This window comes from Rhyacophila brunnea, unplaced genomic scaffold (assembly GCF_057557595.1).
Source record: "Rhyacophila brunnea isolate RB1 unplaced genomic scaffold, BYU_Rbru_1.0 scaffold_2, whole genome shotgun sequence".
NCBI classification, from domain to species: domain Eukaryota; kingdom Metazoa; phylum Arthropoda; class Insecta; order Trichoptera; family Rhyacophilidae; genus Rhyacophila; species Rhyacophila brunnea.
Window position 1 is genome coordinate 17,549,058 of NW_028232859.1, and position 18,310 is coordinate 17,567,367.

Here is an 18,310-nt window from a genome sequence, read left to right on the forward strand (position 1 = left end):
CAATCTATAGACATATTATAACTTCTTGGCAAATCGGACAATACAGATGCTGTTAACTTGTACATGCAAGGTATGGCCTAAATAGATTTGGTCGGAATGTATATATATATGCAGTGATATTTTTCTAATATTATTTTAATAATAACATATTCGATCCTTAGAAGGATTATATTATGGACCTCCACAGAGTGAAGGTTTTGTGTCAACAGATTCTTTTGTTTTCACGAGCCACTTCTCTCAACTTATTAACACACACACACGTTAAAAAATAAAATATGAATTTTCCAGACTCGAAGTTCGAGCCCAGGACTGACGACATTATAAGCCTGACGCGTAACCGCTCGGCCATCGTGGGGTCATATAACTAATAATTATTTTATAAATATTTATGGGATGACGTTTTCAAATATACTTAAATAATGTTATTACCAAAGGTTCCGGTTATTCCGGATTGCATAAGCCCAGCTTCATGACCGCAGTTCCGGTTGAGAAATAGCTTATCATAGTTCATATTAACGTACTTATGATGATTTGATATTTTAAAACTACATACTAATATTTCCTAGCCATGAACCCAACTCTAGGTTGTAATGAGTTGTAGCTACATTTGCTTAATTTAATTAACAAACTATAGCTGCACTGTCACGTTTTTATATAACATTATATAGTTTTCGTTTAATTTTTATAAATATGTAGATTCTGTCAACATCAGACACGACACGTTTTTCGTATATGCGGTGTTTTAAAAATGACTAAATAATAAATACTTCACTATCTACAAACTTTGTTTTGGTTATGGGAAAGAGACGACGTCATTACTTATTAACTTTGTACATCTTGCAGGCAACACTGACGCTTATGAATTGTGTAATTTATTTATTTGTATGATTGAACTATTGCGTTGAAAAACATAACGTGTGGAATTTTTTTTTTAAAGGTTTCGTAAGAAAATTCGTAAGAAAATTACAACCTAAACTATACATGTAGAAACAAATACAGTAGGTACCTAAACAAGAATGCGACTAGTTATGTTATACATCATCCTTTACACGTAACAATTTAAATATATTTTTCCTTAATAACACTATTATCTGTTGATTGAATAATAATCCAATATCAACATTTAATGAGAATGTGCAATATATATATTATATATAATATATATATCTTGTCAAAATATATAATAGTCGCATAATAACTATTGCTGACGTAGGCACTTCTTTTACTCTAATCTGTTTGTCTATTGAATAGACAGAATAGAATAGACTCTATTCTATACTTATCGACCGCTAAAAGTGATAAAGTGATATATAATATCAAACTTAGGGTAGGTTTGTATCAACGTATTAGCACTTATTGTATGATTACAATAAGTTGGCTTTTACTTTTGCAATAAGTGCTATGTTTTAACAGCAGCAAGATAGGTGCTGTTAAAATATAGCACTTATTGCAACAATAAAAACCAACTTATTGTAACCGTTACAATAAGTGCTAATATTTTGATACAAACCTACCCTAAGTTTGATAATATTGATCACTTTAGCGGTCGATAAGTATAGAATAGACCCAATGATATTCTAAATTGACTCCATAAATAACTAATTTTCGCCATATCGTCCCTAGCGCCAGTTTGGTGTAACAACCTAGCTAGGATTTAATAAGGATTTTGCAAAACTTTGTATCTTAAACTAAGTATGTTTCTGTTGTATTGTTACAGGTTACATAGATCACAGGAGGAAATTGAATAGAGATAAGGAGGGCGAGGCATGCAGCGGCCGCTGCATTCTCGCTAGGGCAGTGGTGGTGTACCAGTGGCGTTGGATCGGGTGCCATTGTGGCGGGTGGAGGAACGCAGGGGCGCGCGCGCCGCGCCAGCGAAGGCGCCATGGGGGGATCGGCGGATGCGCAAGCCGCAGGACCAGCGGCGCCTCAACACAGAAAGGGACATAGGTGAGTCTTCCAAGATATCCATCTCAACGTGAATGATCATGAATCAACAATCGTATTTTAACTTTATATTTTTTTTTTGAATTTTTGCAATACCTACTAACGGGAAACTAATATTTTATCAGAAGGACACAGGAAATCCTATATCATTACCGTTGCTCTGATTTATTTTTATCTTATAAATTTATTTTAAAAGTTGCGATGTAAAATATAAGTATAGTGCTTCATTGTGAGAATCCTTCTTCAATGTTATATTCGCACGGAGAATTTGAATTTTAAAATATTTTTCCTCCAAGAGATTGAAACTTTGACAAGAACTTGTGATTTATGGTTAAGCTCTCCATTCTCTTGAGACTAAAAGTATATATCCAACACCTGTGCGAAAGCAGAATTAAGCCGCACATAAACCATCACTTTGATTAAGTACCTATATTTTTTGAAAAAAGAATGTAGCAAGAAAACGTTTTCTTTAAAAAAAAAAAAAAAAAAACTTGCATAAAGCCTTAATCGGAATTTCGGAGTGAAAAATGTGTGATCAATCACGACCGTGGACAAACACAATGCAAACATTGTAAACAGAACGTATTTTATTAAATCCTTCTTACAAAATAATGTTTTCTACTGTAGAAACCTTTTCTTTTCTAAGACTCGTTGTAAATCTCACTAAATCACCACCTATCAAACTCTGTACCCTTTTTATCGTCTCTGTAGAGGCGAATGATAATTTAAAGTATTTTATTACGCTTTACAAAATTATAATGTTTTTGTATCATTTGTTTTGTTTACTTTTTTCTCGCTTATCTATAGTGACCTCTTGCACTGTTTTCTAATCATAAATCCAAACAGAGCTGTAATATCATTTAGAATTGTAATTATTATAATAATATTATGAATGTAGTGATGTATTATTTCGTAAATATCAATTATTTGCTTACGTAATATATTTGTCTTGAGTATTTTAATGTAATAATAATAACGTTTAACATAAATCATACCAACATAACCGAAGAACTCATATTATCAGATTGTAAATTAATATTGGTAATAAAATATTTGTTATTTTTATACAATTTCTTAACACTCGCATACAATTTCGAGAAAAAAATATTTACACTATTTATACTATAGTAATAATTCATATTATATCTGACGTCTGCATAGTGCATAATAATATAGTATGAATGTAGGTCATACTATCCAGTAGACTGTAGAGCAGCGATTTCCAAACTAGGAGGCGCTCCTCCCTGGGGAGGCGCGGAGTGTTGCAAAGGGAGGCGCGAAAAGTTTAACATAGTAATTGTGATTATTAATGTAGCTACAGGTTTGCAGTTTGCAAATGCATAGTTTATAACACGGCCGCTAGTTATAAACTACACAAAAAACAGTGCTATAAAAGGTTGTTTGCAAACCTGTCTTAAAATATGGAGACTAATTTTATAATACCTCACTTCCAGACTACAGTGAAGCAATTAAATAAAAGGGTCAAATCATAATGTTGAAATTTGAGGCAAATTTGTTTACGAACGATAATTTTGTTATTAAACTTGTCTATTTGTTTGAATTTAAAAAAAATGAGTGAATAAATCAATGCAAGGACCACTAATGCATTCACTGATTTAAAAAGACAAAGTGAAGGCATTCATAAAAAAATTGGAGCTTTGGAAATCAAGATTACAAAAAAAAAAAATCGCCATGTCTCCACTTTTAAATGATTTCTACGCCAAATATATTGAAGCAAACAAAAATCTATTTACTGAGTTCTTGGTTATTTCGCTAATGCACTTTTCACATTATTTTATCAATAATGAACAAAAGTCGCCGCACAGTCGGCGCTGCTTTGTTTCGAAGCTATTGTATATTTTAAATATGTGCTTGAAAGATCCTGGCCTGGGGACCAGCTTCAGCATGTGGGGGCCATGATAGAATCCATTTGTCAATGAACGGTGATGAATTTGGATTGACTAGGTACTATTGAAATTGATTGTGCTAATAAATAATATTATATATATATTAATAGATTGTTGACTATTTAAAAAGGTGTCTGTATTATTTAATGAAATACAGGGGGAGGCACCAAGATTAGATTTTTTTTTAAGGAGGCGTAGTAACATAAAGTTTGGAAACCACTGCTGTAGAGTGTATGGTATGTACATGTGAACTGACTTAACATCTTATATAAATACTATCTAACATTTGTTTTTGAAACTTTTAAAGGGAAAACGCCAAACTTCGTAAATGAAATGATTGTACAGAATCCTGTCGGAGTTTACGAAAGGGTGCGATTATTTCTCCCACAGCCGGATGAAAATTCTGCTTGCTGACTTTTCAATATTATTTATTTTTATTTTCTTTAACTCTAAGTGACGTTGCGATATTTACTTCCTATTTACCGTTTTCCGTTAATTCCTTCGGGAGATGTCGCCCATCCCCTTCTTAAACATATTTATTTTATATACCAACTATAATTTTATTAATCTCAGTTCCATCCTCATTTTTAAATCATTGTCGACTTAGTGACATCGACTTCAACTAGTAATTGCTGACAGTCCATATCCACAATATTACTCTAGATGTTAGGCGTCGTTGATAAAGAATTACAACCGACCCTTCCATCCATACTCCCCAACTCTTCATATTCCTTGCGTTATCCCCCATATTACACAATATAATAATCATCAAAAACGTTTGTCTCACGTGCTTAATTGATATTTCTAGCAGTGAACTCTCTTAACGGAAGAAAAGGATCATGATATATTATGTAGATGTAGAACTTAATTCGCATCATTTAATAAAGATCAGGACCGGGTTCGTTCGCTTAGAAAGACGTTTACAAGTTTGACAGTCGGTAATGTGGGTACCACTAAGGATTTCAAAACCGGTATTTCAGTATTTATCAATACCGAAATACCGGTTTTAAAAATCCATAATACCGGAATTTTCGGTATTAAGAAAGCACACTCGTTTACGTTTTTGAAAATGAATTATTTGTTATGTGATGCTAAAATGCAAATATATTGAGTAAATCCAACAGAGGTGAAAAAATAATAAAACAAACTTCATCAAATATATTTATATAAGTAATTTTCGCAATTAATTATCATAATATTATTTCGAAATAGAAAACATCCGTGACAAAAATGTTCAATTATTCTATAATTATTGATGGCTGTACAAGCGTTGAATTTAAGAAGCTTTTCCTGCAGCCGGACTTATTTGCACTTGATGAACTTTTGAGGGCTTTAGTTATAATTATCAATATATTCAAATTATTTGTAAAAAATCACTAGCTCTACAATTATGATCAATACATATTTTTAAATGTCAACATAATAAATGTAGGTACTTATGTAGATTTTTGCTATTAAATAATATTTTTAAAATATTTTCATATGTATATTTATTGATAATCACCTACTTCTGTTTTTTTAATGTTTAAGAGATACCGGTATTCAATAAGAAATACCGAAAACCCGGTAATGAAATTTGCATTCGGTATTGCAATCCCTAGGTACCTACCACCTATTATGGTTTATTTGAATGGGTAAATTATCAATATTCCTATAGTTAACACAATTAAAGTAATTATTTATAAGATAATAAGAATGAATTCTTACTATCAATATGCCGCAGAATGTCAGCGATATTTTGTATTCGCGTGGCGGCTCAGTCAAGATTTAATATTCAATCTGCGCTTTCATTGGCCTTCCTTCACTACTGCGGGAATCGCGTCGCGAGCGCTCGTTGCATTCGAATAATATTTCACCTGGAGAAACAAGCGAAATGCATCGACAGTCTTTGCCTATATTATAATAATGCTGACGAATATAACTCGTGCGGCTGAAGAAAGCCAACCCGAGCATGAATGGTAATACCAATAACCGTACGTCTAGTAACCGGTCGGCCAATCGATAATCGCCATTCCGAGGGCGTTGTACCAAATCTTGCAATCACTTATAAAAAGCAAATCGAATTCATTTAACGAAGTTAAATTGAGTACCCGCCTGCGTGTGCTACGTTACCTTGTATAGTAGATTTTTTTTTTGCTTCTGACCTTATTTCAGTTTTTTGTCAACTTTGTTCGTTACCCGGAACCTATGAAGCTTTTTAGGCTTATTTAATAATGTAAGGTGCTATTTCGAGCAAAATACACTTTGAGACTACCTTTGGTTATTTATTTTTTGTGCAAAAAATATGACGCATGGTCTTCTCTTTCACTTGTATTTTATTATATTAAAAGAATTTCTCGTGTACACTGGAAAGATTCTAGTAAAGATAAACGAATCGTGTCTTGAAGATACTAAAAGTTTTTTGGTGGTCTCTTATCGCAGGCATTATTACTTACTTATGTTAAATAAAAATAAATCTCTTGTGAGTAACTTGTTGAACAAACAAAAATCTATTCCACAGCTACACAAAATCTATGGTAAGCATGGTCAATCAGCACCTGCCTTATCCGTTTTAAAGCGAGTTTTATATATATTTCGTAATCAAATTTATATACAATTTACGTTTCTATTTTTTATCTTTCATGCGTATTTCAACTTTCATATTATTATGTATTAACAAATTTCTGTTTTCTTCTATAAAACATTGTATTTTCTGTACTGGATTTTTGTCCACTTTTAAATTATCAAACAATATGTAATTGCTTTCACTTCAATAGTCTCCGCTCTCCGGTTGTTTATTGTCAAACATTACATTTTGTATAGTCTCAAGAAGACTATTTTATATATTTTTCCGCCGTTAACCGACTGTTTACTTTGCATTGTTTGTTAGACTTTATTAATTTCATATTGAATCCAGGAACCGGGATGGGAAAATGCTACGTTCACTTCACGGGATTGACGGGGTTAACCGAGTTTTTAATTCCGAGTCCGTGGCGAAATTTTAAATCCACAATGTTTAAAAAAAAACTGTAGGAATTGTAATGTGTATATAAAGTAAATGTATTGCGAATTGCCAGTGTCACATAAAATTCAATCCGAATAAGGTTATTCAAACATTGAGGCACTGATTAAAATTGAGTTTTAATATTGAATTTTACATCGGTCAGTATATTTTTTTAGTTTACTATTCGACAAGCCTGGGGATTAGTAACACATGCTCTAAGTAAATAGATTTTAATCGGCCTTAGCATACAACCAACGTTAGTTTTTAAAATTCACATGGTACCTACGTTCTGCAGAATGAGTCAACGCTTTTCACGGATGAGTCGGCTAATCGAATACACGTAACTAGGCTCTTCATACAGTTCACGATCGGAATGAAAATTTCTTTTCTGCCGTAGCAATTTCCATTTAGATTGAAACAATTCGGCTGTTCCGCTATAATAGTATGAAAATGTTGTCTCAGTTTTTAGTTTGGAGTCGTTTTCATTATGGCAACATTTTATGGTAAAACGAAACAGAGCGCTCTGGCAGCATTCCAAAACGGGATTCAAATTGCCCAGGAATATTACCTACTTTCTGAACACCCGCACAATAGACGTCGAGTGATGAGAGTGATTGGGGTAGAACGTAACGTACAATACATCTCATTTGCGACAGTCATGCCACGTACGTTCACATATTATATTGAATTAGGTAGGTACCTACTTGCAGTGGTATTTTTGTAAACGAAATTCATTTCAAAATTCTCAGATTTTTTTAAATATCAAGTCATATATTTTTATATATATTATTTTTTACTTCCATAGTTTTACTTGACAGTCACAGAATTAATCGCACCTTTTTTTGCTAAACTCATTATAGATTTATTTTTAAACATGTTATAATCATAATGTTTAATGACAAATAGAAACCTACAATCCATGTGTTATTGTTAGCTCCTTTATCACAATTTACATAGGTACATAATATTATAAGCTTTCTTAGTGTAATATTACATCTTATTCTTATGGAGAATTCATGTTTAATGTTGGGAATTATTACAAATTTTATTCGTAATAGTAAAACTTAAAAAATGCTACAAAAGATTTATCGTTATCCAATAACCATCATAACATCCACGAAAACTCTTATACAACTTTCCAAAAAAACTTTCTTTTTGGTTTTCATTTTTTTATAATCGTCATTGTTGATGTAGGTACATAACCTGTCATGTTACAATGGACGCAGTCCTTGAGTTTGTTTATTGAAAGTGTTTTCCGTCAACAGGAGGCAAGAGTCGATGTACGCGATGACAGGTCTGTACTCGGAGACAACGCCGAGCACGGAGGATGCCGGCGGAGGTGAACCCGAGGCAGGGTCGGCTGAGAGTCCCGTACCTGTGCAGCCCCCTCACGCGACACATGTTAAGTGCCACAGTCGGAACCCATCTTCAGGACTCGTCGATAGGTAAGATAATAAGTCATCTCCATAATACCATTAATTTATTATTAAAAGTCACGTGATACTCGTGATAGTATACATTTTTTCCGATAATATTATATTTAGATTTAATTTCCACCATACATACAACCATGCCATATAATATTATAATATATAGCATTCGCCGGTTTCCGCCAGTCCGCCTATGGAGTCGTGATTCGAATCCCTCGTCTAAGTGTTTCGATCCATGGACCTAGCAAATAGCTGACAACCATTTATCGTAAAAAAATAATCTTATGAATCCCTTTCGGAAGAAAGCCAAGATTCACAACGGATTATAGAGCCAATTAAATAAAAGACATACATCCAATAGTCCCTACATAATATAATAATATCCTCTCTAGTAAGTACATCTTGCTTCAGAAAATAATATGCTTGAATAACACGAGATTTTCTCATTTTTACAGTGAATCGCGTAATGATAAAATATATTTTCGCGGAGACACTTGCACATCTGGCATGTCATGGAAATAATAAAAAAAATCTTATCTTAGATATATTTCCTTCATAAAAGAATTGTACAAATAAACTAAACAAATATTTGATTCTGACAAGTACTAAAATATTTTTAAAATGAATCTACCTGTGCAAATACAAATTTTGTATTTGGGACAATTTTAATAGTTCAAGGATTGGTCGTACATAGGTGTGCTGTGTTATCTGTCGAGTATTGATTATTTTCTCGTAAATAATAATATGTATTGTATTCTTTGTCTGACACAGTATTTATCTTACCTATGGTCGCCGATAATAATTTATGAGTAAGCAAACTTTATGCCGTCTGTTTGTAAATGTTTTGAAGGATAATCCGGTTTCTGATCGACATGAAGCATAATAATATATTATTTGAAATTCCATTATTTTTCCATCATCACATTGCGTGTATGAAGAATATTTTGTCAGTGGAACATTAAACGACATACTGTTATGTCGATATCTTTCTCTATGTGTGTTGACGTTAATCGTATTGCCACAAATGAATTTCAATATTCTATCAATATCGTGAGAAAATCTCATATATAGAGCCACGATCGTAAATTATTATATTGAAATAACAAACACGATTATTTAGTTTGAATGTGGACTTTAATTTTGTATTGCTAATGTTTTTATAAGAAACCAGTATGGTTCAGTACATTACAGACAATATTTAAGGGCAAATCATAACCATATTACGTTTACTCTACCTTCAGCGGTGGATCCACCCTGACTGATCACAATAATTAAAACAATATAAATAACGTACACTCAATCGACAGTATACAATAATATTATAAGTATTTCTGTCGATTCATGAACATTTTACGTATAGGATTACATCAATATATATATATATGACACTTTCCTTTTAGGGAAAAAGATAAACCTCATCCTGCATTTCCAACTGCCATTGAAGTGAGCGAGTCACGTGACTGCGGTATCTTGGGATGTCGTCCAACGCTAATACAGAGATTCGCCAGTATAAAGGTAAGAAAAAAATGCTCCATAGTTTATTTATTAATATTACGTAATATAATAATATAACCAGTTTATATCTTTCATCGCACACAGTCACAGCTGCGTCACTCATTTGGAGGTGATTTTATTTTGACATTTAATTTAATTTTTATGTTCTTTTTTGATTATCATCTCTGGCTATTATTATTTATTTATGCGATAAAATTTTTAATGTTTCTGTACTTTATTAAGGTACTGTTTTCTACGTCGCCTTACAATAGTTCATGTAATTATTTATTCATCTCTATTAATTATCCAAAACATAATCGCATTCATTTCTACACATAAGAAGAAAGATATAATACAGCAATAAACAAACCACGTGCTTTTCTTATTATACCCTGAAGCCATCCGATTTCAGCCCGCGGCTTTTGGAATTTGTTCCGCAAACATTTACTCTGTCCCGTAATACAATATTATGTATAATGCAACGCACATAACTGATAAGATAAACAAGCGGAAGAGCGTGGCGGCAAACTTAACATGGGGCAATGCTTCACAGCGCCAGACCCATATTTCACTATCTCCAGCCACCGCGTAGCCGGCGCGTCACGTCGCCGTAGAAGTCTGCTCGGATCCTCTACGTTTCTACGCCGTAGCTCGTGTCGACTATGTTTGGCAGTCCGCGCTCGGTGTTTGCTTCTTGGTAATTTATTGTTCGGTCATTTTTCATTCCAATTTTCCAAAATCCAACCAGCCGGATATTATATAAATAATAATATTATCGAATAACATTGCTGATTTAGTAATAATTTACATTATTTCGCTTACCTACTTAATATGGCTGAGGTAACGTTTTCTAGCATAAACTGCAATTTATTACATTTAACTGATAACTTTCTTATTAAACATTCAATGCACACACTTAAAACATATTTTTAGTTAAAAGATAAAATAGGTAAGTACCTACATATGTACGTTTTCTTGGAAGTCAGATTTTTATTATTACATCGTATTTTATAAATATGTTTAACGTTAAAATGTAGTTCAATAAATTCTTTAGAAGATGGCAAAACGATTTTTGCCATCTTTAAATCATATTTTAAATAAAACATAAGTGAAACTTTGTGTTTTACTCTTAATTTTCAATCTACCACAAATGTGCGCGGAATCCTTGCCACCACTGTAAACCTTCACAGCATCACTTCCACTAAGATTATCCACATACCCATAAGTTATTCATCAACTAAATAGAGTCTTCATGACATAATTGTATACGTAATAGACAAAATAGCCATAGTGATAACATGTATTATTATGACTTGCCTCTGATGCTTCAAATGTATGATGTACTAAATTTGTAAGTGTCAACCGCGATTTATGTTTTATTATTTTTGAAATTTCCATGAGAGTCGAGCGATTTAAGCCGCGTCCAGACACGTGTAATGTACCATGTAATGTAACCCGAATTTGTTGTATAGATGTAGCTAGGATCCTTGCATGTAATGCTCGTAGCGACGCTCGCGCTGTTGATTTTTAACACGAATCCAAATGCGCTTGCAGTGCCCGAGTACTCGAATAACAACAAGATTCCCGTCGAGATCGTGTGCCGTCCATACAATTCGCGTTACATTACACGTAACATTGCACGCGTCTGGACCTGCCATTACGTAGTTGGACGATCAACTTAAAATTAAAGCAATTCACGTCATCATGTCAGGTAGTTATAGTTGTCAATTTCAAAACTGCCTCAATGGTACAGTACTCAAACAAAGAATGGTGGTTTGAGGCCGACTGCGCGCGTTTTTTATTTTTTCTAATCGGCTATGATGATTTTTCGGTACACGTCTGCCAGATTCATTCTACGGGAATTTTCTGTATAAAACCAAGAACCGAAACCCAAGTCCACAAGGCTGGGGTGGCCTTCCAGAGGATCGGCCGCATGGCTGGTGAAGGATGAGGCTTAAAAGTAAGGGCGCTCAAGATCGCCTACGGCGCCATTTTTATGGGAATCGCGGCTTATGCCGCCAGTGCTTGGTGCCCGCGCATTCCCAAAAGTGTCAAACTTAGAATCTCTCTTTTAAGAGGACAGCGCATCGCGCTTCTGTCCATTACCAAGGCCTACCGTACTACCTCAACTGACGCGCTCCCGGTCCTGGCCGGCATTCTCCCACTTGACCTGCATATTCAGGTCAGCGGCGCTTCAATATTGCTCCTCAAGGGCGAGGAGGCCGACGTTGGTGATTTTCACCTCGTCCCTCCCCCTCGGCTAGCTGGCGAAGGAGTAGCATTATTGAGGCGCAGAATTAGACTCATGTCGCTTAACGCGGCCATTACGACCTGGCAGCGAAAGTGGGACGAATCGACCAAGGGCCGGCACACATATACGTTTTTTCCAAACATACAGTGGCGAATGGAGATAACCAAATATCTGACTCCAGACCATTACACCAGTCAATTTGTGACTGGTCATGGTGGATTCGCTGGCAAGCTCTTCGAGCTTGGACTTGTAAGCCGTCCGACATGTCCATGCGGAGGGGAAATACAGGATGCCAACCACATCCTATGGGAGTGTCTGAGTATGTGCTCCGAACGGGAGGAAATGCTCAGGTCGGTCCAACCAGCTGTTGGACCCATCGGCCCGTCCGACCTGGTTGCTACTAAGGCCAATTATCTTGCTTTCAAAAAATTTGCGGCGTCTTACTACGGGCGTGAAGATCTCTTCACATAAATTTTGCTGCCTGTATGATTAGCTTCGTTCTTTAATTTAATAAACAAGTAGGTTCATTTTCTTTTTAGTAATTTCCATGTGCTTTTTCTCTCCCTGGCACTTTGCATTAGAGTAAACTCAGTAAACTCAGTCAGAGCTCACTTTGAGCGTAGCAATCTAAGTCTTGGGCATCTTCTCCCAGGACACTCCCAGGCCAATTCTTAGATGCTTCACATCACCAATTGATGGGTCCCGTGATACTCTCGATTAAGACCGAGGGTGGTACGGGGCGGGTTTGGTGGAGGGACTTTAACTTCAATGTATAAAAGTTTCACTGCTACAATATTATAATGTGATGAATTGGACTAACTTTCGGGCCGTTAATCAACTCGTCGCAGAATAAACACGGCTGATGTCGCTACTTGCAGCGACCTCAGCGGAGTCGCACACAAATTGTGAGCAAACAATAATTTAACTAAGGTTGTTCGTGAGTATTTCGCAAATATTGAGATGGGTTCGCGTGTGGTTCTGTGTCCCCTAATCGCGCCCCGTGATTTACGGTGGAGATTAATTAATCTGTTGGCACATGCTCTCTCCCTTGCGATTTTATGCCTCGCTGCCCCTGTCTATATCATTAGGTCACGCATTAGGAGATTGGTTTTTTTGTGCGTCTGTAAAATGCTAAATAATAAATTAGTGACCATTAGATTGCGGAATCTGACCGTAAATAGATTTTTTTGTTTTTTTTTCTGGCTATGGGTGTGACATTTTAATTAAAATTAATTATGACCGTAGAATCGTTGATTATTTCATCTACGTCATTGATTTATAACCTTTTTTTATCAGTATGGTAAACTTGTTTGATTTTCTAATAGTTCGATGGCCACACAGAGTACACGTACATATTATTTATCTTCAATAAGTGAAGCGAGAAATACCTACTGTATATTTTTTAAATCGAAAGGAGAACTCAATTCTTTACGACAATAATGCGTTAGTTTTTATCCTTTACCATTGCATTATTTTGTTGTTAAAAAATTCAATTGAAAAACCACAGAACAGATTGATACATAGAATTTCGATATATTCCCAATACAGTACATTTTGACGCAGGGTTTTGAATGTGTGAGTCGCATATGAAAATGAACCTCGCATTATAGACGTTCAATAGAGTGTGTTGCAACCTTCAACACACCAATATTAAATGAGCATCATTGCATAAACCGAGAACAGTTGTCAGTATTCGACGTATGACGTATTCTTGGCACGTGTTTAAGTTTTTCCCGTATTCTTCCGCACTCGAGATCGATGGCCTGCTTCTCCACAACCTTTAGGTATATCAGTTCTCTGTGAAAAACCCTTAAGAGCGTACTTCAGTGAAACGGCAAATAATTTTCAGCTATTGGTGGGACGTAATTTTGCACGCATTGCCAGTCGGAGAGCGATAGTCGACCTGTTCGCACGTCATTTTGTTTTGTGATGGCGTCGGCGGAATTAATTTTTAAATAGTGTAAAGATGACTAAAAAATGTTACGTATTTACTCAAAAAACTGAACATGTCAATGCATATATTATTGTTATTACTTAAATAACAATAAACATTACATTAAATGAACACATGTTGGATTTTTATGACAAATTATATTTCGTTCGGCACGCGTCATTTGCACAATCCGCGCATCGCCTAGCCAAGATCTTTTTAGACCATGCCTCAACTGATGTATAGTAATGTAATATGTTATTAAATATTTATTTCAGATGTTCGTGCTTCTGCTATCGTTCCTGGTAACCCTGCAGCAGGCTCTCAGTTCAGGGTACAACAACTCGGTCATCACGACTATCGAGAAACGTTTCGAGATTCCGTCCAGCCTTTCGGGCCTCATCGCGAGCAGTTACGAGATAGGAAACGTCATCACTGTCATATTCGTCTCATACCTTGGCAGCAGAAGACACATTCCTGTGTGGATTGGAGTTGGTGAGTTTCTTTATATTAAATATATCACATCGATTCACCACAATAATGTTTATATTGTAACGGTTGATATAATTGACGTTGACTTATCCAGGAAATGCGGTCATCCTTAATGCATCATCGTGGCCTAAAATATGACATTAAAGTAATAATTTTATTTCCGATATGTGTTTTCCTGCCGACATTATCAGGCCGATTAAAAGTAAGTGTGGGAAATACTATTTACCTCGATTTAAATAAATGTCAGCATAATGTTAATGCTTTAACATTTTTAAAATATATCTTAATATAAGAATATAAAACTAATGATAATATACCCGTTACTGTTTTACGAACCGTACACATTCAAAATGCCGCGGTGTTATCGTATCTTATTTTTCTTATGAGTAAAATGCTGGATATATACACAAAACCGTGAAGTGAGGCGGGTATTACTTTATTGTTTGCTAGGCGCCTATTTATTTTAGTTTCTTCAAAACACGCCTTGTGAAGGTTTTAATTGTGTTAAAATATGCACTATCGTCCCATTTCTAGTCGTGTCTGCAGTTTGATCGACGTATTCTCTCATTTGAATTAAAAAATTCTGATGTTTTTCACTCCATTTAATTTTAAAATGATAAGTTTATTCGCTACTGCTGTTGACATTTGCGTCACACAGCCTTTTGTTACGCATGCATTAAAATACAAATTTTCTATCCAGTCAACCTTTGGCTTTCACAATAATTACAGCATCGAATTAATTATATACAAAGACTATCTTCAAAATATAGGAACCCACATACATTATTGATTAAACGACGCAGTTATTTGTAATACAATCTTAATTAATCAATTCCAACCCATATAATATAGTACATATATTATATTATTTTCAACCGTCAAAAATTATTATTTTTTGTATATTCTTATCGTGTATAACTTTGGTTTGTATGCGATGTTCACAGTAGATTTTTAAATACTAAACTGTGGGTGTAAGACGGTAACCGGACAAAACAGAACAGCCAGGGGAAAATGAAACATTCATTTTTCTGGAATCTATTTAAGTTAGGTAAGCTTAGGTTAGGTTAGGTCATTATTTCGTTGTACCTAGTCATCCAATTATTTTGAACATATTATTATATTGATTAAGATGAGATATCCTAAGCTTGCCGGCAAAGTTCCGTTAATTTGAGGCTTTCCAGCGATTAGGAATGCAGAAATTAGGTATATAATTTGATTTATTATGGCGTATTGAAAATCTGTGCTATTAAAAATCTATCAACATAATAGAGATAGGACAATATCGATATTAAATTTATATTTTTCCTGAAAGGTCATAGTTATATTTATCGTTGTTCTGTTTTGTCACTGTTTTGTGTTGTCATGTTCTGTTTTGTCATAGAACCCTTTAATCAAATGATTCGCAGCTAGAGATGTTCGTCGAGAATGTCGTAAACTTTGTGAAATAATAGCCACTTACCACCTTTTTTTAAAATTAATTAAAATTAATTAACAAGATTTTAGTGTACCTACTTATCAATTAAAACAAAGAAACATTTTGAAAAATTTACCTAGATTAGATATTATTTCCTTGGTGGCTATTATTGAACAATTTTATAGAGGGGACCCGAGTGAAACACAGAAAATTTCTAGTTTTAAGATATACTCGAACAACATCTTCTTGGCTACGTGTTAAAATTGTTAACTAAGAAGCTCCTCCCGCAATTCCATTATAAACTAACAAGCTCCTCCCATTTAGTCGACAACAGCGCCTTCCGGCTTTTGCCTAAATCTTCTTGTTGGAGAGTACATGTTTTCATAACAGACGCGTAACGAATAAAATAATATTATATATTATATTTCTTTCGAACGGTAGAAATGTTTATGCGAATATTCATTATTTTTTTAATACCTATTTGTATATTTAGCTAATCCTCGGAAGTTTTTTCATAACGCAACTCAAACGAAACATCAAAAAATTGTGTCGAAATATCGAAGCAATAAAAGTGGCAATCATCTAGTTTTTTTTGTATACTTACCATTGAAATAATAATTATTAACTATCGGTAAGGTATTTTGTTTTTAAATTCTATTCGAAATTCCATATTCCGGGACTATTCCTGTACTTACGATTAAAATATTATTCCGCTAGACGTCCGTCGTAGAGGACATTTGTGACACCTCACAAACTGGCATGACATTAATTCTGCCACCTATTTTTTTACGCACTGAATAGGATATTACTTAAAAACTCTATGTTTGCTTGCTCTTAGAAATATTTATTCCAGTACGAAAATATCAATAGAAAAGCACAAAACGATTCTATTTGCTTGACTTATATTGAGATTTTACTGACCTACTGCAGGACTTTAAAAAATTGGAATCGCTGTTTAAAAATGTTAATTTTTTTTATCTATTAATTTAAATTCGTACAATAGTTTGACTTTGGTTAATTCCACGTGTATTACGAATATATTAACATACTTCAATTGATAACGATCGTGACTTTTATCGTGCCCAAACAGAAAACAGGATGGTATTAATTTTTTTTAAATGCTCATTTATGAACGTAAAATAAACACTTTTATTATTTGGGCAATAAGCATTAATTTGATAAACGTTGTTGTATACGATAAGGCCATTTTCCCCTGTAAAAATGAAGGAAGGAAAACTATTCAAAATTATTTCTTTAAATCAGGGATGGGCAACCGGTTCGGTCAAATGTCAATTTTGTGTATGCATTGTTATTAAGGCCATGCATTAGTTGAGGCACGGTCTAAAAAGATCGTTGCTAGGCGATGTGCGGATTGCGGGTCGCGGGTGCAAAAGACGCCTGTCAAACGAAATATTATTTCTCATATAAATCCAACATACGTCCATTTTGTGTTCTGTTTATTATTCTATTAGTAACAATAATAATATATTCATTTACATGTTTTCTTTTTAAAGTAAATGGGTAACGTTTTTAGTCATCTTTACACGATTTTAGAATTAATTGGCCCGTCGCCATCACGCAGCAAAGTGACGTATGTCTGACTCGCCGTTCTCTCAATGAATGCGAAGCGAGTACAAAATTTCGTCGCGCGTACAGTTGAAAATTATTTGGCGTTTCACTGATGCGTCACCTTAAGTGAATGACTCAGAGTATGGACCTAATAGGTTGAGCAAGTGGCTAACATCTATTTCTCGTAAAAATATAATCTGTTAATACAAACTTCCACTCCGTGGAGGCCCATAATGATCTTATTGGGATCGGATATGGTCGGAATGACTGCATATTTCTATGGGTATTTAAAGATATCGGTTGATATTTCGTGATATAAACTTAACCTTAACTCTGTATTATTTAATTTAAAAATAAAGTGGGGGGACAGCTGTGACTTACGTTTCTCAATTCCGCCACTATTTATTGTTGTTGCCACTCGCCATCGTGGGCGTTTAAGTTCCATCAAAAATCCGTCTATAGGTCTCCGATCAAATTGAAGCATGGCATCGTATCCATAGTTATTTTTATTACATTTTTTCACTTGCGCGCTCGCACTTTTTTATTAAGCCATGTTTAAAAATCACTTACGTACTCTTTGGCGTAAATACACAGAATTCACTATGGGTTTTTTGACACTATGAATCGATAGTAGCTTTGGTCGACTGAGGTCGCTTTGTACCGCATTGCCGTTCGGCCGCTGTGTTGGGTTAGGCGCGGAAACAAAATTAGCATAACAAATAATGTCGCCTCTGATGCTTTACTTGCTGTATCGAAAATGGAAATCGTGCTCCTTTCCGAATTTACTGCCCCTTAGACCAGACCCTTATACCGCAGTGTAGTTTTTCTGCAAATAAATCTCGTCCTATATTGCTATAAGATGTCTGCTACAATTACATGTCCCTTCTCTCAAC

At 34.7% G+C, this 18,310-nt stretch overlaps 1 protein-coding gene across 2 annotated transcripts in view; it reads left to right on the forward strand.

Annotated features, from left to right (window-relative positions):
- Positions 1-18,310, forward strand: part of Oatp30B (Organic anion transporting polypeptide 30B) — a 184,333-nt gene that overhangs the window by 107,013 nt on the left and 59,010 nt on the right. For both annotated transcript variants that reach the window (XM_085946622.1, XM_085946623.1), the window contains 4 exons: positions 1,718-1,950; positions 8,103-8,282; positions 9,668-9,782; positions 14,221-14,437. In XM_085946622.1, the coding sequence (XP_085802748.1) occupies positions 1,886-1,950; positions 8,103-8,282; positions 9,668-9,782; positions 14,221-14,437 (577 nt within the window). In that variant the 5' untranslated portion in view covers positions 1,718-1,885. The remainder of the gene's footprint in view (positions 1-1,717; positions 1,951-8,102; positions 8,283-9,667; positions 9,783-14,220; positions 14,438-18,310) is intronic.